The 25,976-nt window shown below is 43.6% G+C and overlaps 1 protein-coding gene and 2 long non-coding RNA genes across 3 annotated transcripts in view; 1 reads left to right on the top strand and 2 right to left on the bottom strand.

The window, feature by feature from the left end:
- Nucleotides 1-5,521: 5,521 nt before the first annotated feature.
- LOC135186513 (uncharacterized) lies at nucleotides 5,522-6,706 on the bottom strand. The gene is made up of 3 exons (XR_010306988.1): nucleotides 6,648-6,706; nucleotides 5,970-6,090; nucleotides 5,522-5,664 (listed from the first exon to the last, which is right to left on the bottom strand). It is a non-coding gene; the product is annotated as an uncharacterized LOC135186513 (long non-coding RNA).
- Nucleotides 6,707-6,791: 85 nt separating this feature from the next.
- The window catches only part of IMPG1 (interphotoreceptor matrix proteoglycan 1), a 53,503-nt gene continuing 34,318 nt past the window's right edge, over nucleotides 6,792-25,976 (top strand). Inside the window, exons 1-6 of the mRNA XM_064164240.1 lie at nucleotides 6,792-7,150; nucleotides 14,712-14,945; nucleotides 20,297-20,463; nucleotides 20,674-20,702; nucleotides 22,703-22,770; nucleotides 23,804-23,895. Of these exons, the coding sequence (XP_064020310.1) occupies nucleotides 7,084-7,150; nucleotides 14,712-14,945; nucleotides 20,297-20,463; nucleotides 20,674-20,702; nucleotides 22,703-22,770; nucleotides 23,804-23,895 (657 nt within the window). The 5' untranslated portion in view covers nucleotides 6,792-7,083. The remainder of the gene's footprint in view (nucleotides 7,151-14,711; nucleotides 14,946-20,296; nucleotides 20,464-20,673; nucleotides 20,703-22,702; nucleotides 22,771-23,803; nucleotides 23,896-25,976) is intronic.
- Nucleotides 9,681-25,749, bottom strand: LOC135186512 (uncharacterized). Its single transcript, XR_010306987.1, has 4 exons — nucleotides 25,297-25,749; nucleotides 24,199-24,310; nucleotides 20,293-20,445; nucleotides 9,681-9,888 (listed from the first exon to the last, which is right to left on the bottom strand). It is a non-coding gene; the product is annotated as an uncharacterized LOC135186512 (long non-coding RNA).

The following is a 25,976-nucleotide window of genomic DNA, read 5'->3' as shown; positions in this document are numbered from 1 at the left end:
TAGAGAGAGTGATTCCCATTGGAATGGGCTGCCCAGGGAGGTGATGGAGTCGCCCTCCCTGGAGGTATTGAAGCAAAGCCTGGATGAGGCACTTGGTGCTATGGTCTGGTTAGGGTGCTATGAACTGGATAGGGCTGGGGGATAGGCTGGACTGGATGATCTTGGAGGTCTCTTCCAACCTGGCTGATTCTTTGCAACCTCTCTGGAGATCACTGTAGCAGTGTTCCATCAGCAACCTGTTCAAATGGAATTTCTTATGGTTCACTTTGTTCCCATTGCCGCCTGTCCTCTCACTGGGCAATGCTGAGAGCTTTGCATGAGTTAAGTCTGTCAGCTAAATCTAGGAAGAATCCTTTCTGATCCTCCAGCAAAAAGCAACCTGTCAAGCACGGGAAGAAGCATGTTTCAGCTCGTTAGGGCTCCCCACGATAGCTTAAGCAGCTCCAGGAATAACAGAAAGTTGTGCGCTGGTATGCAAGCAAGTGCATGATAAGCTGCTTGAGCAGATGTACTGAAGTCTTTCTCTCCAGTGACTGGAAGTTAATGGTCAGATTCCTGTATCTCTGCCCACTAGAAAAAAAAAAATCTTTTAAATCCCATTTAGATGTTTGATGATACCAAAGAAAGAATGTGTAACCATCTGCATAATTTGTTTATCAGCAATCACTCTGAAGCAGCAGCCGGGCTGCAGCATTCTCCTCCTAATTATGCTGAATTACTCAGTCAATGCCATGCTTTTATCATACCCCTATCTCCTCTAGCACACTGAAAAGAATCCAAAGGCATTCATCCTTTTAAGCATGTACAGAATAAAAAGTTTCAGAAGAAAACATGGGTGATGGGATGGAGCAGGCAGCAGAGATGTGTCTGTGATTTGCCATGCAAATGCGTTCATTCAATCCTTCCTCCCATTCGAAATAGGAAGGGACTTCATAACAGAGTGAGAAACAGCAAAACAGCAAGCAAAGCCTTTTAAAGGCCACAGAGAATCTCAAAGATTTGGGTTGGTTGTAGAAGATGTTTAGGGTTTTGCTCACAAAAGGAGACAAAAGTGCACAAGAACATCATCAGCTTCAGTTTGATCTTCAAACCGCAGCTCCACAATGCTTGCTGCAGCTGCAGAACAGGGTACCAGGCTCCTTGTTTGGGAGGAGAGAGGTATCACAGCAAACAGGTGAGTTTGCTGCTGCACTCTGGGCAGGAGTCGTAACCACTGGGTAAGCTTGACCTTAAGGGCAAGTTAGTCAAGGCTGGGGAATACAAATCAGTGCCTATGAGCAGTTTTGTTGAGTTAGATCAAAGACTCATTGAATTTATTGAGGTAAATAGATAAGTCCATAAAACAAGAAGCAGGCAAGCAAAAGTGATCAGGTTCCTAGTCTGCCTTCACAGTATTTAACAATTTCTGATTGACTTTGCGTGAGAGGTTGCAGTCAGGACAGCATAGAATCATAGAATGGTCTGTGTTGGAAGGGACCTCCAAAGGTCACCCAGTCCAACCCCACCCTGTGGTCAGCAGGGAGATTCCTCAACTAGACCAGGTTGCCCAGAGCCCTTTCAAGCATATGTGTCTGACAGTTTGGGTGTTATCTGACCCCCTGTTCTTATGAAATCACCTAGATTAGGCTTAATCAAGCTGAGAGCCAAGGAATGAGGTTATATTTACAGCTTAGCACAATATACAAGCAGATATATACTGGAATGTATTCAGAGAAGGGTGATGAGGCTGGGGAGGGGCCTGGAGCACAGCCCTGTGAGGAGAGGCTGAGGGAGCTGGGGGTGTGCAGCCTGCAGAAGAGGAGGCTCAGGGCAGAGCTCATTGCTGTCTGCAACTCCCTGAAGGGAGGCTGTAGCCAGGTGGGGTTGGGCTCTGCTGCCAGGCAACCAGCAATAGAACAAGAGGGGACAGTCTCAAGTTGTGCCAGGGGCTGGATGTTAGGAGGAAGTTCTTTACAGAGGAAGTAATTGGCACTGTAATGGGCTGCCCAGGGAGGTGGGGGAGTCACCATCCCTGGAGGTGTTCAGAAGCCTGGATGAGGCACTTAGTGCCATGGTCTGGTTGACTGGCTAGGGCCGGGTGCTAGGTTGGACTGGATGATCTTGGAGGTCTCTTCTGATTTGGTTGATTCTATGATTTTAACAAGTTGTTAGTATAGGAGATTTTTCTTTTCATTTAACTGAGAGATATGTGTATTTTTTTTCTTTTTATATGATTTTAGTTACAGACTTAAATATAAATCTCATATTATTTCAGTAAGAAAAAGAAACCATGATGGCTGGGCAGCAGTAGAGGGAAAAACAGAAATATTGCCCAACAGAAAAGCTCAAAGAGCATAAAAGACAATTTTTGTTCCTCATGAAAATCTCTTTAAATCCACCAATGCCTGACTTTGATGTTCAGCCTAGAATATCTGAAAGTAAAATATTCATTTAAAATTTAACATCATGAATTGTTCAATATTTGTCTATGTTTTAATGCATGAGAGAGAGAAAAAGCCTTTTTTTTCCTTTACATGTAGTATTTATTCCTATAAAATACTTTTCTGGCTCTCCCAGAGTTATCTCCTGTATTTGTAGATAAGGAGGGTAGGAGACAGGGCTTGATTTGGCCAGACTCAAGGGAAAACCAGAGCAGAAGAACCCAGATTTCCTCACTTTTAGTCAGAAACCTAACACCATGCCTGGTGCACGCTGGGTGCCAGTCTGGATCCCATGAAAATAATCAGTATGAGAGAAAAAATTGAGGCTATTTGGAGTTGTGCTATTTTGCAGCTAGCTGGAATGTTTTGGTGAGAAGCATCAGATTACAGGCTGTGAAAGGAAGACAATGGTGATGTCTACTGCACCCATAGGCTTGCTGAGATGTAGAAGAAGAACACAAACATAGATAACAGAGTTGCTGTCTGGGCTTTGGGCTGAACTTCTCTCTCTAACCTGCCATCTGTGTGACTAACCCATCTGCTTCCTAACCCTCCTGGCTGACCCTCCAAACTACCTTAAACATAAGGCAAGATCTTGGGTAAGGTTGAGCACTGGGAGGAAGGTGGAAGGGTGGTTGAGAGCCCCTGCTGGGGACTCAGGTTTCTGGGAGGGCTGTTGTGTTTCTGTGTTACCTTTTACATTCCTGTATATAGCTGTAAATATCTGCTTGTGTTTTGTGCTAAGCTGTAAATATAAAGCTTCATTCAATTTCCAGAGCTGCTGAGTCTAGTCTGGGTGATTTTACTTAGTGTGGGTGGGCTGGTAACACCCAAACCATCACAGGAGTGTACTTCATAATTATCTATCCCCCCTTCCTCAGGATGGGAGAGGTCTCTCAGGTAAATGCAGCATGGAAATTATAAGGAAGACAGCTGGCTAGACCAGTAGGAAAAATTATTCAGGACAACTTCAAACAGAAATCAACCTTATATGGTATAGACTCTGACTCGGTGTAGAATTTTATGGGTAACATGACTTGACTGGTGTCCTGATTTGCATACCTGTGTGAGGTACCTATAATTCATAGAATGGTCTGAGTTGGAAGGGATTTGCAAAGGTCATCCAGTCCAACAGCCTCTATGGTGAGCAGGAGCATCCTCAGCTAGATCAGGTCACCCAGAGCCCTGTCAAGCCTAACCATTATGCATAGCACCTTCTAGATCATCTTTATGTGACAGCACCTTGAGCCCCAAACTTACCAACAATTTACATCAATAGCCTCCTTCTGAAGTGGAATGAGGGCACTGGAATGAGCTACCCAGGGGGGCAGTGGAGTCACCAACCCTGGATGTGTTTAAGGGTCGTTTAGGTGTGGTGCTTAGGGGTATAGTTTAAGGTGAATCTTGTAGAGTAGGGTTATAGGTTGGACTTGCTGATCCTCAGGGACTTTTCCAACCTGGATGCTTCCCTGGTTTTAAACAGAGTCCTTAATGTCCTAAACTGCCATTCTTGTGCAAGCAAAGGAAACATCTTTAGTTGCATTTAAACAGCACATCAGTGTATGGTTTGAGATCTGTGCAGTGATTCACTGAGGTGACCACTAAGGACTCTCAACCCATTTCCTAGCACTTATGCTGGGTGAATGGATACTTCAGCACACACAGGTTTGCCCTTCCCAGGCCTTGGCATTACATTTGTAATGCACTACTGAATTCCAGCAGAATGATTATTTTTTGTTAATCACCTCTTTACCAACATATAATTACTGTTGACAGCAAACCAACTAGAAGAAACACTTCCAGATTAATTAACAATGACCTATAATTAAACAGTACAGTACTCAGAGTTGGAGTGGTCCCTGGATAATATTTCTTTAACTTTAATGAGTGTTTAATAATTTTTTGTTTGCTTCCTTGGGTGCAAGGTTAGTTAGGAACTTTTAGAGACCAACTGAAAAGGAAATAATTTGGAATATTCAGGATTTCAGCTGTCTCTGTGATGGTTTGGGTGTTACCTGCCCCCCAACACTAAGTAAAATCACCCAGGCTAGACTCAGCAGCTCTGGAAATTGAATGGAGCTTTATATTTATAGCTTAGCACAATATACAAGCAGATATTTACAGCCATAGGCAGAAATAGACAAGTAAAAAAGTAGTACAGAAACACAGCAGCCCTTCCAGAAACAGGGCTCCCAACCACCCTTCCACCTTCTCCCCACCCCTCTACCTTACCCCAGGCTTTGCCTTAGCTCAAGGTAGTTTGGAGGGTCAGACAGGGGGGTTAGGAAGCAGAGGGATTATTCACACAGATGGTAGGTTAGGTTAGAAAGAGAAGCTCAGCCCAAAGCCCAGAGAGACTCCCTTATCTTTATTTATGTTCTTGCTCTTCTACACTTCAGCAAGCCTATGAGTGAAGCAGCCATCACCATTGTTTCCTTTTCACAGCCTAGCATCTAATTCTTCTCAGCAAAATATCCCAGCTAGACTCAAACTAGCACAGTCTCAAAGTATGCAGACTCCTGCTTTGCAGATTTTTAATCACAACTTACTTGTGGAGCTCAATATTTTCCTTAAGTCAGACCTCAACACTAAACAATGCTGTTGTGTTCTAGGCTTGTTCCCATTCCATTATCTCTGGAAGATAAGAGTGAGCTTTATTAAATGTTGGGTTTTTTTCCTTCTCCAACATGTCAAGGGCACAAAAATACATTTCAAAATGAAAGCTCTGATAACAGATTTCTGATTCCAGGCTCAGGCTTCAGTAACAAGTCTCTGCATGGTAATTAAGTATATTTCTTTATTGCACATCTTCAAAAGGCAGCCTGATGCTCAAATTAGATTCTTGATGGAATTAAAGGCTCACCTTCCTACCAAATTCTATAGGGAGTTTGGTACCTGGGGGGTTGCTTTCACTAGTCCTGCACTTTCAGATGTCACCAGAAACCACCACCCTCAGGAAAATTCCCTACTCTTCCAGCTGTCATCAACCGAGAGCTGAAGCAGCTAAAAATAAGACAACACATGACAGGAAAGTTCATCTTTCAACTATAACAGGCTTATAAAGAGATGCTAAAGCTTACCTGGTTCATGGAGGTAGTGCTGATATGACTACACTATATACCATATGATTATGAGATCTAAAATATATAGAGACAGATGTTGGTACTTTCATAGAATGAACCTTGGGTTATGCTCAGTTTTGATCCGGTAAAGATCCTGATCATCTCCACTGCTTTGCATTGTGCTGCAAGGCAAAGTATTCTTAATTTCTTTTAGTCAGAACAAAGCAATGTACATAAAACAATATATATAGGTGTGCATATATATATACAAATAAAGCATTGAATCCATACTGAAAGCTAAGTAAAGATTGTGAATATGAAAAAGAAAAAACAAAGCAGATCTTGTCTACTCTCAGCCCAGTCTCTGGTCTGAGCAAATTAGGCAATCTCAGGAACAGAGGGAGGTTACCATTGTTTGAATCCCAAGTAAAAATAGAATATTGATTGGGTTCAAATGAAGGTTGTTCTTAAAGTAACTTGTGCTTACAGAGTGTTGCTGGTCTAGACGCTGCTTAAGTTCAATGCAGTGGAATAAAAATCTCTGAAGGGGACAAATCATTGTAAACAGCCACCTGGTAGGGTTTTGTAAAGCCACAGTGGAAGACATTCTGGAAAATCAGAAGTAGAGAACACTTTAAACATGCCAAATATGTAACTGGCATAGCTATTTGGGAAAGTAGAGCAGCAGAGCTCTTTGAAAAGTGCATTCACTCGCTGCCAGTTCTTGGCCTGGTTATAGCTATGTGCTTGAAACAGCATTTCTCACCATGGCTTCTTATTCTCCTTCCATGCAGAACCTTCCCTCCTCCCACTCCCAGTTTGCAACAGGTTGTGCCAGCCCTGAATACTGCTGCAATGTACTGCTGAGTCATCATTTCACAGCTCTCACACAACACCATCATCACGGCACTCATAGGATTGATATTACAACAGCAACCTTTTGATGTGAGGAGGAGAGGCTTCCAAGCTACATGTAGTAGGAAAGCTGAGTAGTTCCTACAGAAGAAGCTGTCTTCTTCAAAGGCAGTTCCCTGGACTTTGTGATCACTGGCTTGGAACCAGACCAACTCTCCCTGCCTCTGATTTTGCCCTTCCTCACGTGCCATACCTCCAGAACACCCAAAGAATCAACACTCGAAGGCAATGGGCGCTAGAAGAGACTTACGTTGTTTATCATGGTGCTGCTGAAGTCTTCTGGGGTTGACAGATGCTGTTCCAGAAGGTTAATAAGATGAAGAAAGCTCTTCCAGCTGGACTGTAAGAGGGATTATGTCTGAGCAGCAGATAAACAGATTATTCCAGAAACAGACACTGCTTTTTTTTCAGACTCTGTCACTCTTGTCTTACCACTCCAGTCCCCCAGGCTAGCAGAGTGGGCACTGGAGGGGCTCATCCAGCTCTTGCATTCTGGCACCTGTTGTACCCTTTGCCTAGTTGCAATTCCATGCAGCCCAAGGCTGGGGACACCTGGAAGAAACAGTAAGAGGGAAGAGGTTTTGGGCAGTTTAATTCTTGAAGGAAACAAAATTCTTCTTCTTGCCCTGCCTATTCTTCTTTCTTGAATGATTGCTCTTGAGAACCGTGAATGATCAACAGACAGCATGCATTGGAAAACTGGATTAACAGTTTTGATCATTTGCCTTGCTCTCCAAGTTGAGGGAAGCAGAGGTAAGTTCATCTGTATTAAAGGTTGACATGAATTTGTGTGGCATATGTTGGGAAAATAATTCACTTCTCCATATTTTCTTTGTTACTATTGTCCTTACTATATTAAACTGTTCTCCAGCCTTCACAGCCTCTGTAGGAGATGCCATTTAGTTTGCACTCAGCTGCATAGGCTCTGCTATGAAAAAAAATAGACTGCTTTAAAAATTACATAGAAGGTGCAAAATAGCTGAAAGAGCATCTAAGTGCTGATACTGTTAAAAGATGGGCTGCCACCCTTGAAATGAAAGTACTGAATGGAAGTTCCTTGCCATTGTCAGAAGCAACTTCAATGGCTTTTAGGTCTACAAATTGTGGAGGGATAAGCCAGCCAGGCAAATGTACAGGAAAGTAGCAATATTAGTAAGGATTACTCTAATAGTCATTGCAAAACTGTTTGCAAGGCAACAGAAATGCAGACAGCTCCTCTGTACTTATTGCAGCAGCTCACTATGTCTTCTTTAAACACCTTAAATTGTTCACAGCAGTTGTAAAGCTTCTTCAACAATAACAAAAAAAATACATGGAGAAGTGATTTTTTTTTTTCTCCCCCTCTGCTCAGTTCCACATTCAGAAGATTTAGAGCTTTGGGCAACATGTTTAATTTTAGGGATTTCTTGCTAACTTTTCCATCTAAGCCTTGATGTTTCTACAACTGAACTAAAAGTCAATGTTACAACCACCTTATGCTTGCCCAAGTCAATGCCCTCCTATTTTATGTCAATCTCAGGCATGGCAATTAAATGCAAAGAATGTGAAGTGGCAACAGAGAAGTCTCTTTAATGGTATTTAAACATTTGGGAAAGAGATGATGTGAAACATAGTTTTGTTGTCAGTGCTCCATGTGAAGTTTTCAGTGCACTTTTTCTCTTGGTCTTGCTTTTCTTTGTATAGATGCTCTTTAAAAAAATCAACACAGGCTCTTGTGTCCTACTGAAGTGATGTAAATCTTCTCTAGTGGATGATTGTAGTACTGAAAACACCCTTGAGGGGGGGAAAAAAGTATTAGTTAATGCTAGAATTAGATTCTGTTGCTCTTTGATGTTACTTTTGAATCCTATTTAAATAGTGTCATTTAATAATGAATGACCTCTTGGAAGTGTGACAAAAATTAGTGATAATTCCTGTCAGTAAGAAGAAAAGCTCTGCCAAAAGGCACTGCTTTAGCATTTAAGTTGCATACTCACTGCTGGAGAGAGATGGAATGAATCCCAGGTAATTTGTGCATGCTTGATACAGCGTCCATATTTATAACTATGAAGTGAGAAAGTGATGATGTAAGAAGTTGGGTGACACAGTTCCACCCTCAGCAAACTGTAATTTTAGGCTATAATGCATTTCCCACAAAAGACTTGGATAAAATTCAGAGCTGTTACCTCCCTAAGAGACGCGGTCAGAAACTTGGTGTGTAGAACAAATAACTCATCATAAAGCTCACACAGAATCTTGCTTATGGAGCACTGTGGGGATTTTTTTGAATAGCTTTCATTGGAAAAAAAAATTTTTCCTACACATGAATGTGAGTAAAAATTGGAAAATATCCTTCCCAACAGCTCTGCAAAGTGTGTGATATGCATAGTTGTTATAATTCAAAATTATATTGTCTCAAATATGTGCACAAAGATCTCAAAAGACCTGCTGCTTGTGTTAAAGTTCTTTCCCAGAGCATGGCTGTTTCCAGCACTGACACTTGATAGAATCATAGAATCAACCAGGTTGGAAGAGACCTCCAAGATCATCCAGTCCAACCTAGAACCCAGCCCTAGACAATCAACTCGACCATGGCACTAAGTGCCTCATCCAGGCTTTGCTTCAACACCTTCAGGGATGGTGACTCCACCACCTCCCTGGGCAGCCCATTCCAATGCCAATCACTCTCTCTGGCAACAACTTCCCCCTAACATCCAACCTAGGCCTCCATTCCAATACCAATCACTCTCTGGCAACTTCCTCCTAACATCCAGCCTAGATTTTCATTCCAGCCCCTTCCAATGCCAATCACTCTCTCTGTGAAGAACTTCCTCCTAACATCCAGCCTAGACCTCCCTTGGCACAACTTGAGACTTCTGACTTTAAGCATTAGTGTGAAAAATGTCCAGAAAATATCTTTGAATGAGATAGGCTGTCCCAATAGTGAGTATGTATATTAATCACTCATTAGTGATCCTAATAGGAATGCTCTTATGGCTATTCAGGTTTGCAGTACAGGTCAGCTGTGACAGAGCAGGAAATAAGAGGCTATGATATAAAATAAAATCATACAATCACAGATTCAACCAGACTGGAAGAGACCTCCAAGCTCATCCAGTCCAACCTATCACTCAGCCCTATCCAATCAACCAGACCATGGCACTAAGTGCCTCATCCAGGCTTTTCATTTAAAATACCTTAAGGTTGTCTCCTGCTCAGCTGCTAATTCAAAGGAATGCATCTCTTTCATATTAGAGAGACCCCTACAGATGCACTGGCTATCTTGGGGCAAACAAAATGGCACCAGATATCCATGTTTAGAACTGAATCTCCTGTCAGCCATGTGACTGAAGGACCTTTTAGCCATGTTCTGACTGCTGGCATGGGCTCTGTTCAGTCTCTTCTTACAGCATAATGAAGTTGGTGCTTTCTTTTAACTCTGTGCTCCTCTTCTAACTCAGTCTTTTCTTGAATACCTCCAGGGATAGTGACTCCTCCATCTCCCTGGGTATCTTAAAAGAAGAAAAAAAAATCATAAATCTAATAATCTCTAAATATTTATAGGCTTAATCAATTGAATTTATTAATCAGTTGCATTTATAGCATTTTTTCCCTTAAATTCAAATTCCTGATTGACTCACATCATGTAGCGAAAGAAATGGTTTAATGAAAGTGAGACTGCTTGTTGATGTCTTTTGGTCTCCTTCCTCTTCCATCCCCATTTTAGGACCAAACCTTCTCCCAGCCACTTGAGGGATGTCTGGAAGTACCTCTAATTCCACAGTAAACAATGAGGCAACCATAGGGTGCAAAACAAAGACTTTGAAGTATTTGCCTTTGGCTATGACTAGGACCAGAAGTCAGGAAATTAACTCAGGACTTGAAGTCAGGTCTTCGCCACTGCCTTGAACAATGGAAAGTGATGGGAATAAGATCTTTATGATGGCAAAAAATATTAGAGTAATTTTTAACCTGTTGAAGTGTAAACCACTGAAAGTCCAGACCAAGCAGCAAACTACGGAGGTGCTTTGAACTATGGAAACTATACCTCGGTGCTGGATGCATCCTAGCACTTGACACTGAGAATGTAAAGGAGCCAGTGAGCATTCAAGGCTGTTTTTTCATTCAGCAAGCAAATATCTGCTATTTTCCCCAGCCATTCTTCAGGACACAAAGGCTCTGTGTGTGCTTTGTGAAATCATTTTAATTCATCCTGACTTACCCCTTCCCTCTCAGCTGTTCCAGTTCAGCAATAAAGTGTTGCAGATCTTCATTACTGTAATTGCCCTTGAAAAGGGGTTAAGCAAATTTGTGCTAAAGGGAAAGGGAAGTCAAAGAACATAAAGCTTCAAAGGCAGACTATAAAAAACAAGACAACTGCTTTTTGCACTAAGATCATTTTCTACTTTCATCCATGAAAGAAGAATTACCAAATTAAAGTTAACTTCCATGGGTTTGCTTATAAACAAAAGGAAAGTAAACCACTTCTTTTTTTACCCCACTTCTTCCCATGCAAATTTAACACTGGGTTCTAAGCAGGTTTTAATCTTACTTATTTCCTGGCTAAAAGCCAAACTTGAATGAAAAATGCTCGAGTATTGTCCCTGAATGTTAAAGATTAATTCCAGATACAATCTTGCCCCTACTGTAATGATGAGTGAATTATAAGTGAACAGTTAGGAACATCTGTGAAGAAGATGATCCCTACTAATAACCAAAGGTTTTATCATAGAATCAAACAGGTTTGAAGTGACCTCCAAGATCATCCAGTCCAACCTAGCACCCAGCCCTAGACAGTCAACTAGACCATGGCACTAAATGCCTCATCCAGGCTTTGCTTGAACATCTCCAGGGACGGTGACTCCACCACCTCCCTGGGCAGCCCATTCCAATGCCACTCACTCTCTCTGGGAAGAACTTCCTCCTAACATCCAGCCTAGTCCTCCCCTGGAACAACTTGAGACTGTGTCCCCTTCTTCTGTTGCTGGTTGCCTGGGAGAAGAGACCAACCCCCACCTGGCTACAGCCTCCCTTCAAGTAGTTGTAGACAGCAATGAGGTCTGTCCTGAGCCTCCTCTTCTCCAGGCTGCACACCCCCAGCTCCCTCAGCCTCTCTTCCAGGCCCCTCACCAGCTTCATCCCCCTTCTCTGGACATGTTCCAGCACCTCAACATCTCTCTTGAAATAAGGAGCCCAGAACTGGACACAGTACTCAAGGTGTGGCCTGAACAGTAGAGAGTTCAGGACATCATCTCTCTTTGCAGTTTCTATGCTCCATCAGGTGTTTAGATTGAAGAGCTCTTTCAGAGATCTCAAGATTAACTTTCCATATCTGCTTGTCCTTGCTTTTGTTGCTGGTCATATTGCCCACACAGGGGCTGGTAGCTTACCTGTATATTTAATCAGACCACATCAACATGGTTATGGGACCTTTGTTGAATTAACCCTCTTCGACAGGTTCTCTTTGTCCTCTTTCAGCAATTGCTCTCAAATAAGCCTTGTCTTCTAAGTAAAGACCCACTTAAGGAAATCTGCCTCCTCTCTGGAGCCCAGGTTAAAGATATGGCAAGAAAACTTCTGACTGTGGTTTGGTTCTCTATTATCCACTATTGGACTTCCAGGCAGCGTGGCTGTTTGAGATAGATTTCTAGTAATAAAAAATTAGCAATGGAGAAACTTAGACACTGGCCTTAAAGTACTGGAGTCTCTGAGTGAAGAAGTGAACATGCCAGGGATAGGCCATAAAATGGCATCAATGGATAAGTCAGTATCCAATCATTTCACTGGAGCATCACAAACTTTCATAGAATCAGGCAGGGTTGGAAGGGACCATCAGGGATCAGCCAGTTCCAACCCCCATGCCATGGGCAGGGACACCCTACCTGAGAGCAGGCTGCACACAGCCTCATCCAGCCTGGCCTTATATACCTCCAGCCATGGGGCCTCAACCACCTCCCTGGGCAACCCATTCCAGCCTCTCACCACTCTCATGCTCAACAACTTCCTCCTCACCTCCAGGCTGAATCTCTCCACCTCCAGCTTTGCTCCATTCTCCCTAGACCTGTGACTCCCTGACAGCCTAAAAAGTTATTATCAGTGCTCTGCAGGAACCTTCTGGGCTGTGTGTGCCTTGCTGTACATACAGAGCAGGCTGTTGTTCCTGTTTATATCACTTTTTTCTGCTGTAGCTGTTCCACTCTACTAGGAATAGTGCTGAGACACAATGCCAGAGTGTTCACAACACCTATCATCCAGTGGCAAAGAAACATCATTAGAGTCTGTTCTAATTAGCACTTCAGTTTGCATCAGGGAAGCATCAAGAAGTGCACTGTGAATGAGAGGGAGACTGGAAAACAGCTCTTTCTCTCCCCAATGACAAACTGCTGTTCAGCCTTTGAAAGCAAGTGTTTCAAGGTCCAGTTCTTTAGATGACTTCAAGGCTGTGAACCTTCTGCAGAAGGAGATGTACCTTTAAGCCCAGAGGATAGATAAGAGCATCTTAAGAGGGTACAGCTGCTTCTTGTTTTGCTTATCTGCTAGCATAGACACTTTCTTACACTGTAAACTGATAGAGAGATGCTTCACTTTCCCCAGGCTTTACTTATCAGGGTACTCTAAATTTCCCTACAGAGCCATGTGTTCACAAATGAGATGCTGTAACATGAAGTTCAAGCACTTAAATGCTCTTTGTAGATCTAACCCAAAGTCACTTTTGAAAACAAGGGAAAATTTCTTTCCTTTGAGGGCCATAGAGTGCTGGTACTGACTTCCCAAAGAGGTTGTGGAGTTTCCTTCTCTGGAGAGTTGGATGTGCCCACATGTGTTCCTGTGCAACTTACTCTTAGGTGACCCTGTTTTAGCAGGGTGGTTGGACTCCAAGATCTCCAGAGGGTGCCTTCCAAACAATACCATTCTGTGATTTGTGATCACACAGAATCAAACAGTATCACACAGAGAATTTCTTAGACTGGAAAAGACCTTCAAGCTCATTGAGTCCAATCATTACCCTCACACAGACAAGTCCTTGACTAAACTAAATCCCTCAGCATAACATCTAATCACTATCAATCACTGTGGTTTGAAAGGACCACCAGGATCATCCAGTCCAACTTTCAGCACTAGACCACAGCCTCAAGTGCCACTTTCACTCTCCTTTTAAACACCTCCAGGGATGGCGACTCCACCACCTCCCTGGGCAGCCTGTTCCAGTGCCTGACCACCGCTCAGTAAAGAACTTCCTCCCAACAGCCAACCTAAACCTTCCCTGACGCAACTTGGGGCCATTTTTTCTTGCTCTATCATTAGTAATTCAGGAGAAGAAACCAGCTCCAGCCTCACTACAACCTCATTTTAGGTAGCTGTAGGGGTAATGATGTAGGACTTCCAAAACTTTTACCCTGAGTGTCCTGGAGTGGATCACATTTTGAGATAGAAAGAAGTTAGTTACCAGGTCTCTTGGGTCCCTGACATTTCTCTTCAGCACTTTAATTCAGTCACTACATTGACACCAATATGACTCCCAGTGACAGAACAAGAGGACATAGTCTCAAACTGTGCCAGGGCAGGTTTAGGCTGGGCATTAGGAAGAAATTCTTGATTGAAAGAGTGATTGCCCATTGGGATGGGCTGCCTGGGGAGGTGGTGGAGTCACCATCCCTGGAAGTGTTTAAAAGGAGGCTGGATGAGGCAATTAGTGCCATGGTGAAGAGCCTGGAACACAAATCTTATGAGGAGAGGCTGAGGGAGCTGGGGTTGTTTAGCCTAGAGAAGAGGAGGTTCAGGGCAGACCTCATTACTGTCTACAACTACCTGAAGGGAGGCTGTGGCCAGGTGGGGGTTGGTCTATTCTCCCAGACAACCAGCAACAGAACAAGGGGCACAGTCTGAAGTTGTGCCAGGGGAGGTCTAGGCTGGATGTTAGGAGGAAGTTGTTGGCAGAGAGAGTGATTGGCATTGGAATGGGCTGCCCAGGGAGGTGGTGGAGTCACTGTCCCTGGAGGTGTTGAAGCAAAGCCTGGATGAGGCACTTGGTGCCATGGTCTAGGGCTGGGTGCTAGGTTGGACTGGATGATCTTGGAGGTCTCTTCCAGCCTGGTTGGTCCTATGATTCTATGGTTTAGTTAATTAGAAGGGTTAGGTGATAGGTTGGACTCAGTGATCCTAGAGGTCTCTTCCAACCTGGTTAGTTCTGTGATTCTGCAATGTAACAAAAGCAACTCAGGTTCATGCCTTCATGCTATTTCCCAGCCATGATCTTGCACTGGATACCTCCTGCCTGGGAGGTACATGTTTGTGTACATGCTTACTTTTTACCCTTCCTTTCTATCTTTTCCAGATATCCCTAATAAAGTAAACCGCAGTGAAGCCAAACAGCTTGCAGAAGCCTCAGGGTCAGACAAAACAGAGAGAACAACAAAGAGGTCCAGAATCTCAACCATCAGGCGGATATTTGACATGGCAAAACACCGAACAAAGAGGTCATCCTTTCTCTCAACCGGTGTGAAAGTTTGCCCTCAAGAATCAGTGAAGCAGATTTTAGCCAGTCACCAAGCTTACTACAGGCTGAGAGGTAAGGTGATGACGTGTAGCATTATTATTCCTCCTTGAAAGTATTGTTTTTAATTGAGCAAACAGAAATATTCTGCAGAACCTTGCTCTTCAGCTCTGGGCAGTATCTGTGCTGTTTGTGTTGTGCTTTGTTTTCACATAGATAATGAAATGTTGCATGGTTCAAGGTGGAGTTACCAGCACAGAATAAAACCATGCACTCACAAGAGTGATGAACTCAGCATAACTGTGTAGTGTTCTAGCATGGCAGAACGTGAAGAGCAAATTATGCTTGCACTACTGTGTAAGGATGTGGGACTTTACTCAAAATCCTAGTGGGTACCATCACTGCTACTCAGAATGAATCCCATCAGCTCAAGACAAGTGCTGAAATGATTCATTGGTCCTTGCACAAAAGCGCTGCTGTGCCTGCAGTTCTGTTTGTGCCTGTGTTGGTGTGTTACAAACACTGAGACAATTGCTAGCAGCTCAAGCAGAGACTTTAGTTTGATTTTAACAAAATCTACAGTGATTTTTTTTTCCTCTTTCCTAAGTAATTCACTCCCTTGCCAGCCCTTTATTTTACCTCCCTTGACTGTAGAGAGCCTACAGATTACCACTCTAGAGAGCACAGGGCAGGTTTTTTTCTGTTTCCTCTCTTCCCCCTGCCCCCCTCCACCTCTTTCAGTCTTGCATTTTGTGGCTGTTCCAAAGCTGTATTTTGTGCTGCAGCTAAACAGTCCAAAGCTAATTCTAAAACCACTTCTAGGATGCAAGAATCCAAGGCAACATCTACTCTCCAAATCAACTTTGCTTATCTATTTGTCCTGTGTATTGGTCTCCAAGCATTCACATACATGGAACCATAGAATCATAGAATCAGCCAGGTTGGAAGAGATCTCCAAGCTCATCCTGTCCAACCTAGCACCCAGCCCTAGCCAGTCAACCAGACCATGGCACTAAGTGCCTCATCCAGGCTTTTCTTGAACACCTCCAGGCACAGCCATTCCACTACCTCCCTGGGCAGCCCATTCCAATGCCAGTCACTCTCTCTGTGAAGAACTTGACTGCTCCTCAGCTCTCCTTCATGAAATCAAATAATTACCTCTGAAATTAAACCTGGATATAGAGCTACAAAATTTTTACTCCACTAACTATTTGCTGTAAGCAGCATGGACAAACTACACCAACTTGGGGGTTGGTCTCTTCTGCCAGGCAGTCAGTAACAGAACAAGGGGACACAGTCTCAAGTTGTGCTGGGGGAGGTATAGGCTGAATGTTAGGAGGAAGTTGTTGCCAGAGAGAGTGACTGGCATTGGAATGAGCTGCCCAGGGAGGTGGTGGAGTCTGTCCCTGGAGGTAAAGGGTCTCAGACAGTGGCTATTGGATAACCTGAGCCTACTTTCACCCTAAAAAAACCCTCTGAAATAACACAAACTAGGCTAAGTCACCATGAAGACAAACTGGGAGCACGTGTGGAATTAGCTACGACACCCTCTCGGCTGGCCATGTGTCATGTTTATCTAAACCCTGGTAACTGGATTACATTTCATCAAGTAGCATATCTGAGCAGCAGTCAGTGCTCAGAATAGCTATCAGAGAGCTCTAAGTGAGACCAAGCTGATAGGAAGCAGCCTCAGCAGCTAGCTCAGAGTGATTCAATCTCTTCAAAAGACAGCTTGTTCGCTTTAATAACCTGACCACATCTGCTCCACGTGCAGCTGCTTTCCTGAGAGGGCAGGTCCTTCCTGAGGTGTTACTGAGGGGTCCTAACACAGCTTAGTGAGTACATCCCTACAGCAAGCTTAGAGAGTACCTAGAGAAATGGATTGCTCTCATTTCAGAGACACCAGTGTTTTAGGGAATGCAGATAATTACCTCGCTCCAAGTCAAAGCAGGTATCAAGGACTGAAAACAAATGTCCCATCTCAAGAGCAATGAACTTGGTGAGAGTGCTAAAGGCAACAGCTTTTTAATTGCTAGCAATTCTTTGCTAGTGTTGGGTTGGATTTTTTTTTTTCTATGATGTTTGAAAACCTTTTTTTTTTCTAAAAGCATTAAACTCCAAGCAATATTCTGAAGATTTGTGTTCCCTCAGCTTGAGTGAGTGTACAGAATTTCACAAAGCCTAAAACACAGACCACAGAATGAAAGAGCTTGGAAGGGACCTCTGGAGATCTAGTTCAACTCCTCTGCTAGGGCAGCTTCACCTACAGCAGGTGGCATAGGTGGCATCCAAGCAAGTTTTGAATGACTCCAGAGAAGGAGACTCCACTACCTCTCTAGGCAGCCCATTCCAGTGCTCTGTCACACTTGACACAAGGAAATTCCTCCTTATGTTTAGTCAGATCTTCCTACGTTCAAGTTTGTGCCTCTTACATCATGCCTACAGCTGCCTTTGTTGACAGTACCATATGAATCAATGAGTGGTGACAGCAATGGCTAAGAGAAACTGAACTGGTCCTGTTCCAAGCACATCAATTTTAGCAGTCACTGAGCCATACTGGTTATCACAACTGAGTTCACAATCCCTGCAAAGGACAATTTGCCTAAGGGGACAATGCACAGGATCATGGGAACTATCTGGTTGGAAGAGACCTTAAAGCTCATCCAGTCCAACCTTCAACCCAGCACTGAAGGATCAACAGTAAACCATGTCCTTCAGCACCAGGTCCACAGGCTGGCACCAGGTCCACAGGCTGCTTAAACACCATCAGGGACGGTGACTCCAGACCATCCTGATGTTTGAGAATCCTCTCTGTGCAGCAAAGCAGCAAAGTCCACACAGAGCAGCCCTTGACTGGCTTTTTGCTAGCTTTGGGTCACTTTAGACCACTCTGTGACTTTACACATGAGCCAGCTGAAGGCAGAACTCATGCTTAGTTTGAGGCTGTGCAAAGTGACTTACATGAAACCCAAATATTTTAGGGCTGGTATCCAAAGACATTAGTATAGTTAGTCGAGCAGGCAGCAGGTGTCTGGAAGTGGGAATGGTTTCTCTTATAGAATCCTTTAGAAATTGTTTCAAATTACAGGGGGAAAATGAAAATAAAGTAAAAGGAGGCTTCAGCAAGACATAGGTAAAGCTGTGTTGAGAAGTGTGGCCCACCTAGCCATCTGTGACTCTCAAAAACTCACTTCTGCAGACCTATCTTACCAAACTCACCAAAGAACAGTAAACCCTATGAAGTATTTCTGAGCATTTTACAGCCTAGCTGCTGCTGCATTCTCCCCTCTGCCATACTTATGCCTGTCACGATCCTTCTTCACACTACTAGAGAGCAAGCAAGGTCCTTGCAGAAGGAACTTACCTTCTACAGGTTTTCTTTGAAATGCCTGGCAGAGTTCAGACTGCTAGAAAACAGATCAATAAATTGGACACCAAGCCCAAGGGTGCATTCTAATATGTTTTGTAACAGACTACAGTTGAACTTCACATCTTTCTTGTTTAAGGAGTAAGACAACAGAATATGTAGAAGTATGTCTCTATTATTAGATGATGTTCTACATAATCTCATGTAACTACATTGGTTTGTGTCCTGCCAACAAAGCTCCCCTAGAGCCATTTCTAAACACTGCTTTTCAAAGTCTTCCCCACTGGATTATTCTCTCCAGACTTTGTTGACTTTCATTTCCCTAAACGATGCAGCACACTGCTGTTCTCTCTGCAGCCACAGCACCTCTTAATCTTGTCTGATGTAGCCTGACATTTAACAGGGCATGAAGGAGATACTTAACATTGTCTCATGGTTTAACTCTAGCCAGCAACTAAGCATCAGGCAGCTGCTGGCTCACTCCTCCCCCACTGATCCTCTCACCTTGATGGCATGGGGAGGAGAATTGAGGGGGGAGGAGGAGGAGGAAGGGAAAAACCAAGAAAACTCATGGGCTCAGATAAGAACAATCCAATAACTAAAATAAAATAAGATGTAATAATAACAACAACAATAATAATGATAAAGCAATGGAAAGGAAAGTAACAAAAAGAGAAAGAAATGAAACCCAAGAGACACACAGTGCAATTGCTCACCACCTGTAGACTGATGCCTGAGCAGTGATTCTTACCCTGCCTTCCACCCCAACCTCAAACTACTCCACCAGGCTACCATTGTGAGTATGATGCTCTATAGTATGGAACATTACTTTGGCTGGTTTGGGTCAAATGTCCTGGCCATGCTCCCTTCCAGCTTCTTGTGCACCTCTGTGCTGGCAGAGCATGGGAAACTGAAAAGTCCTTGACTTAGGGTAAGCACTACTTAGCAACAGCTAAAAGACCAGTGTGTTATCCACATTATTCTCATACTGAATCCAAAAGACACTGCACCAGGTACTAGCAAGGGAGTGAACTCTATCCCATCCAATCCAGGACCGTGTACAGTTGTGTGGAGAGGAAGGAAACTGTGTTCTTTCCAAAAGAATTTTGCTCATACTAAGTCACCCAAATTTTCCAGGTGTATTTAAAGAAACATCAAAGGATGGACCTGCTGCAGAATGTCCTTAAGATTTTGAAGGGACTAACAACATGGAAATTTTGGAATATCATAGAGTGGTTTGGGTTGGAAGGGACCTTAGAGATCATCTTGTTTCAAAGCACTTGCCATGGGCAGGGACACCTTCCACTAGATCAGGTTACTTTTGTGTGCTGCATCTAAAGGTTTTTTTCCCCCCATTTAAATATTTGGTTGTATCTGTGAGAAATATCAAAGCCTTAAATATCTTCCACTTATCTTGTTCTATGCATGGTCAACCATACTAATGTACAAAACCTCTGTATACAGTTAAAAGTATGATGAACTATCATGACTGCTAGATTAGTTTTTCTTTCCTCTACTTCCAGTTTGCTCTCACTAGAACTTCCAGTGTATATGTTTGTATGTGTGTGTCTCTAAAGTGAAGGAATCATAGAATGGGTTAGGTTGGAAGGGGCTTCAAAGCTCATCCAGTTTCAACTCCCCACCACAGGCAGGGACACCTCCCACTAGAACAAGTCACTCAAAGCCTCATCTAACCTGGCCTTGAACACCTCCGGGGAGGGAGCAGCCACAACCTCCCTGGGAAACCTATTCCAGTGCTTCACCACTCTCACCGTAAAGAACTTCTTCCTAAAGTAAGCTTTGCATTTGCTTCTTATTCATGAAGTTGATGCCAAGGCAAATTAATCTCTCTTTTAAAATGAGGGGGAAAAGCAATCCTTAATCTTTCAACCTAAAGGCAAACGACCTTCAACTCAAAAACACCTCTCTAAAAATGCCTAGACGCTGGATTTGTCCACTCAGTGCAGTCAAATGTGTAATTCCCAGATCACTCCTAAAAGGCTTTCAAGTTTACTTTTTGTGCACAGCATCCACCCCCAGCCCTTTTCTCCTTACTCAGTCTGCCAGGAAGCCGTGTGGGAAGCCTTCCGCATTTTCCTGGACCGGATTCCCGACACCTCCGAATATCAGAACTGGGTCACTGCCTGCCAGAGGGAAACCTTCTGCATATTCGACATCGGCAAAAACTTCAGCAACTCCCAGGAGCACCTGGAAATAATCCAGAGGGTAAGGAGCAATGACAGCCATTCAGAAACTGGGGAGCGCTTCCCAAGTCCCTCCCCAGCTGCTTATACAAGGGCAAAAGTATCGCTCAGGAAGAGGAGGGGGCGAGGAAGGAAGACGTAGCAATAGGGTAAGGGAAAGGGCTAACAGGCTGCTGCTGACTGGCTGGATGCACCCACCAGTAAAATGCTGTTTCTCTTCATCTTTTTGCAGAGAGTAAAACACAGAAGCTTCCCAGAAAGGTAAGCAGCACAAGGAGAACCTTGCCTCTTGCTCTTGCTGCTCTGTTTGCAAGCTGCATGTGTAGATGTGTGTGGATGTGAACTGACAGAGCACAGTGGTGCATGTGGTGTTTTCTCTAAGAGATGCTTGCACTGCACATACCTTAGCTCACAGTGACTGGAACACAAATGAGGAAGGTAGCTGTGCCTGAGTTGCCTGTTTGCTTTGAGGCACTGCAGGATGTCTTCTAATATCTTCTTAGACTAAGGTGGGCACAAAACCTTAACAGAGACACAACTTTGTGTTAGGCTAGTATGGATTATGGAATCATAGAATGGTTTAGGTTGGAAGGGACCTCAAGGATCGTCAAATTCAAACCCCATGTCATAGGCAGGGACACCTCCCACTAGAACAGGTTGCTCAAGGCCTCATCCAACCTGGCCTTGAACACCTCCAGGGAGTAAGCAGCCACAATCTCCCTGGGCAACCTGTGCCAGTGTCTCACCACTCTCACTGTTAAGAACTTCTTCCTAACATCTGCTTTAAATCTCCCCTCTGCCAGTTTAAACCCATTCCTCCTTATCCTGTCATTAGAAGACTTTGTCAGTAGTCCCCAGCCTTCTTGTAGGCCCTCTTCAGACTCCAAGGTCTTCTCAAAGCCTTCTCCTCTCCAGGCTGAAGAGCCCAACTCTCATAGCCTGTCCTCATAGCAGAGCTGCTGCAGCCCTCTTTGTGGCCTCCTCTGGACTGGCTCCAACACTTCCATGTCTTTCTTGTGCTGGAGGCTCCAGAACTGTACACAGTACTCCAGGTGGGGTCTGAGGAGAGCAGACTAATGGGGTAGAATCCCCTCCCTTGCCTTGCTGGCCACTACTGCCTTTCAGGAAATCAGAAAGTCAGACAGAATTTGTCCATCACTGCTCAAGTGTAAAACTTACCACAGAAAATAATATCAGCAATACCAAAACAAGTGCTGTGATGCAATGCAGACAATCTGCACATCACACCCACCCTGTCCTCACTTGAGTTATCATCTCTCTAACATGGGCACCATGGTAGGCATTAACCTGTTCATATTAGACCCAGATTCAAACATAAAGATTCCAACAGTGAATAATACTCATGATCTAGGAATCTGATTTGAAATGATAATGCAGATTGACAACTGAAATATAAGTGCATTTATCTTCTCCTCATGTCAAACCACATGAAACACCTTTGGAACAATAAAATGTCCATTATCTATAAAATCAGAAACCCAAAGCCCTCTTGATAGGATGAGATAAAAGAAGAAGTCAGTTTAGATCATGTACAAGAAATCTTGTTTCAACTTTAGTAAGCAATCAACCATTCATACACTTCTAAGACAGGGAAAAAACATCCTTTGTGCACTGATTTAATCTCTGTGACCCCATCCCTCTTATTGCTTGGAGAAAATAAGTCATGAAACTTCATGAGCATAAAATCATAGAAGAGAATCATAGAATTGTCAAGGTTGGAAGAGACCTCAAGGATCACCGAGTTCCAACCCCCCTGCCATAGGCAAAGACACCTCACACTAGATGAGGTTGCTCAGAGCCATATCCAGCCTGGCCTTAAAGACTTCCAGGGATGAGGCTTCCATCACCTCCCTGGGAAACCTATTCCAGTGTCTCACCACCCTCATGGTGAAGAACTTCTTCCTAACATCCAATCTGAATCTACCCACTTGTAGCTTTGCTCCATTTTGCCTACTCCCTCCAGGAGTGGTAGTTTGTGTTGGAGGGATATACCCAATCAGTATTTTTGTTCATTGTATTGAACAAAACCTCATGTTTAAGCAGAGAGAAGGCAAACATATAAACTGTTACATATAAAACATGACCTTTCATTGCCTATTTAACCACTCTGCCAAACATTCCACTGGCACTAACTCCTCTCATTTATAGTACACTTAGTGTAGGGGTCACTTCTATATCTATTGTGTACTGCCAGTAGAGCAGGCTGATCATTTAATCACTCATTTCTATTTGATTGATAGGAAAGATGAAATATCCACGGAGAAAACAGGTGGCAAAAAGCTGGAAGACATTCCTTCCATTTCCACAGGTAAAATGAAATCTGCTTGCTGTGTGTCTGCCTATCAAGCAGTACCTCTAAAACCAATGCTCCACAGATCTTAGACTCTCAGAATGACTCACAGATGCTGTAGATGCATCACAGGTTCAGTGAAGTACAAGGAAAATGTTTCAGCCAAATAATTTCTAAAGAAGTGTGTTGTTTAATTTCTTTACATCCTGTCTGCCACTCAAATGTATCATCCCAGGTTTGCTTTACATGGATATGTTCTCCTAGTTTCACCTGTAGAGAGCAGAGCTAATTTTGCTTCAGATATGAGGGAACATTTGGACTGTCAGCTGCTGCATTTTGCTAGCCAAAATAAGAAACAGATGAAAACAGAGAATTACTTTAGCCAGAAAGTCAGGGTGATGCCAAGATGTTAATTTGAGCAGATGATACCAATTAGGCTCAGGAATACTGTTGTGCCATACAATTCTTTAAAACAGTGTTAGAGATGTATGCAGTGAACCAGAAATAACCTAGCAATGTGAACCTTTTGGCTCAAGGAGGAAACACCCTGCAAATGTATTTTTATGAAGGCCAAATGTGAAAGAATCTTATTCATAGTAACCTCCAACATGGTAAATTTGCTTCCATCTGGAAAACTCCATTCAAGCCTCTTGTTCCTTTAAACCAAGCCCCAAAGAATGGTGGCTGTCACACAGAGGCAAAGATCTCAACTGGCCAAGTCAGGCTTAGATATCTGGTGATATATGCTGCAATATGACAGGAAAGGATCAAATGCTGGTAATTGATTGTATTTAATTGATGAATAGTCACTTCTAGTTTTGCCTTTGTTCACCCATATGCAACACTACTGCTGAAAAGGCCTTCTATTGTATCAAGAGCAGCAGCTTGACCTACACCATAAGTCATGAGCACCTCTGACTGATGCAGGCTTGCACTCAAACACGTTCTCCATTAGATTCTCCAAGAAGCTGACACTTGACCAAGAGGGAGAGGTGAAGATGTGGGACATGAAAACCTGCTCTTGCCTGACTTGACTTTAACTCCCTTGCAGGTTCCCCTGGCACAGCCCTCTCTCCATATGCACCAGTACCTACCGGCACACTGCTCAATGAAATTGTTAACGACACAAAGACGCCTGTGAAGGTGAGAGCAGCCTGGTTTCAATTCCACTTTCTCACTAACCTCCTCATTTTGAGATCATCTAGCATAAAAGAGGGGGCAGCTTTATAAGCATGGAGTGCTTATAAACTGCCCGTGTTCCCCTTTGTCACAGCTAGGAGGACTGAAGCACTTCAGTTGCATTTGCTGTGTATAGTAATAGTGTGTGATAGTTCTTGCTTACATGGTAAAGATCTTGCAACCAGCTTTTAATCAGTCTCCCCTGGTTAACAGTCAATGCCCATCTTGCATCAGTTTGTAACCTTGTTCTTCACTAAAAATGCATACCTTCTGAGATTCCCACCATCCAGGGGACAGAACTGCACCTTCTTGCCAGAGACAAAAGGCTCCAGGTCTGAGCATGGATGCACAGCTTCAGGGGATCTTCTGGAACCTTTCTCTGGAGAGAAACAAAGCCTTCAACAGATGGTCAGGGTGGACTCCAGCTACTAAGGAGTCCTTCCAGAGCAGCTCCTCAAAAAGCCACGTTGTAGATTCTTGTTTGTGTTTACTGGCTGTATGAGTAGGCTCATGCCACATATTTCTCTCTTGGGTGCACTCAAGCTCTCAATGCTGCCAGGAGGAGAGGGCAGAAATTCTGGTCAAACCTCACCCAGGACACCTTTGCCAAATCACCACCATTTTCCATCCCATCTCCATGAGTTTCTTGGCTCCAGCACAGGAACTGCATGAGAGTGATCCCAGATGAATGCTATTTTTACTGTCTGAAGTGATTACATCTTGAGGATCTACAAAAGTAAAACAATATTCTCAAGTATGTATTAACTCTACCTGTTGGCTGGGGCTGACTTGTTGGAGAGCAGTGATGGAGAAAAGGACCTGGGAGCCCAAGGTTGACCAGCAATGTGCTCTGGTGGCCAAGAAGGCCAGTGCCAATCTGGGCTGGATTAGAAGGGCTGTGGTTAGTAGGTCGAGGGAGGTTCTCCTGCCCCTCTACTCTGCCCTGCTGAGGCTGCATCTCCAATATTGTTTCTAGTTCTGGACCTCTCAGTTCAAGAAGGACCTTAGGGAACTACCTGAAAGAGTCCAGCACAGAGCCACAAAAATGATTAAGGGAGTGGAACATCTTCCTTATGAGGAGAGCCTGAGGGAGCTGGGGCTCTTTAGCTTGGAGAGAAGGAGACTGAGAGGTGACCTCATTCATGTTTATAAATATGTGCAGGGTGAGTGCCAGGAGGCTGGAGCCAGGCTCTGCTGGGTGATGCCCAATGCCAGGACAAGGGGTACTGGGTGGAAGCTGAGGCATAGGAAGTTCCATGGAAACCTGAGGAAATCTTTTTTTCCCTGTGAGGGTGACAGAGCACTGAAACAGGCTGCTCAGGGCAGGTTATGGAGTCTCCCTTTTTGGAGATATTCAAGACCTACCTGGTCTAGGTGATCCTGCTCTGGCAGGGGGGTTGGACTGGATGATCTTTCAAGCTCCCTTCCAGTCCCTAAGATTCTGTGATCCTGTACAAAAGAATAAATAGAATATGAGAGAGGTTTGGGAGTTAAATTGTATTTTAAATGCTTAAATGTTTGAGATGTACCAGAAGATTTGCATAAACCAATTCATACATGTCAGAGGCCTCCTCTTTCTTTCTCAGCCCCATTATTTGTGACCAGCTGTTTTGGCTGGCTCTTCAAAAGTCATAGGGCAGCTATATAAGAAATGCATATTCCTTAATCTTTGTTTATAAGGCAGAACACTACAGAATGCTCTTTGACTCATGAGCCCTAGTTTTACATGCAACACAACACATAAGTTCCTCTAAAACTAAAGCATCCTAAGAAATGACTTAGCAGAGCTGAGCCAAACAGAAGCAATGGGTGCAGAGAGTGCAGTTTGTCTCCTCTTTCACTAATTCTTTATTACATTTCCATCTTATTTTCTCTCTCATCCACCTGGCACAGCATAATTGAACATATTTCATGTTATGCTTATTTTTGGAGCTATCAAAACCTAGATGTTGTTTATGGGACAGATGTCTCTGGCAGCCTCATGCCAACCACCTGGCAGCAGAAGTGGAAACCTCTCTTCTCTGTGAGATTTAGGCTGATGAGAT

The sequence above is a fragment of the Pogoniulus pusillus genome, chromosome 25 (assembly GCF_015220805.1).
Source record: "Pogoniulus pusillus isolate bPogPus1 chromosome 25, bPogPus1.pri, whole genome shotgun sequence".
Classification (NCBI taxonomy): domain Eukaryota; kingdom Metazoa; phylum Chordata; class Aves; order Piciformes; family Lybiidae; genus Pogoniulus; species Pogoniulus pusillus.
The sequence above is the reverse complement of the archived record's forward strand: the minus strand, read 5'-3'. Positions and strand labels throughout refer to the sequence as shown.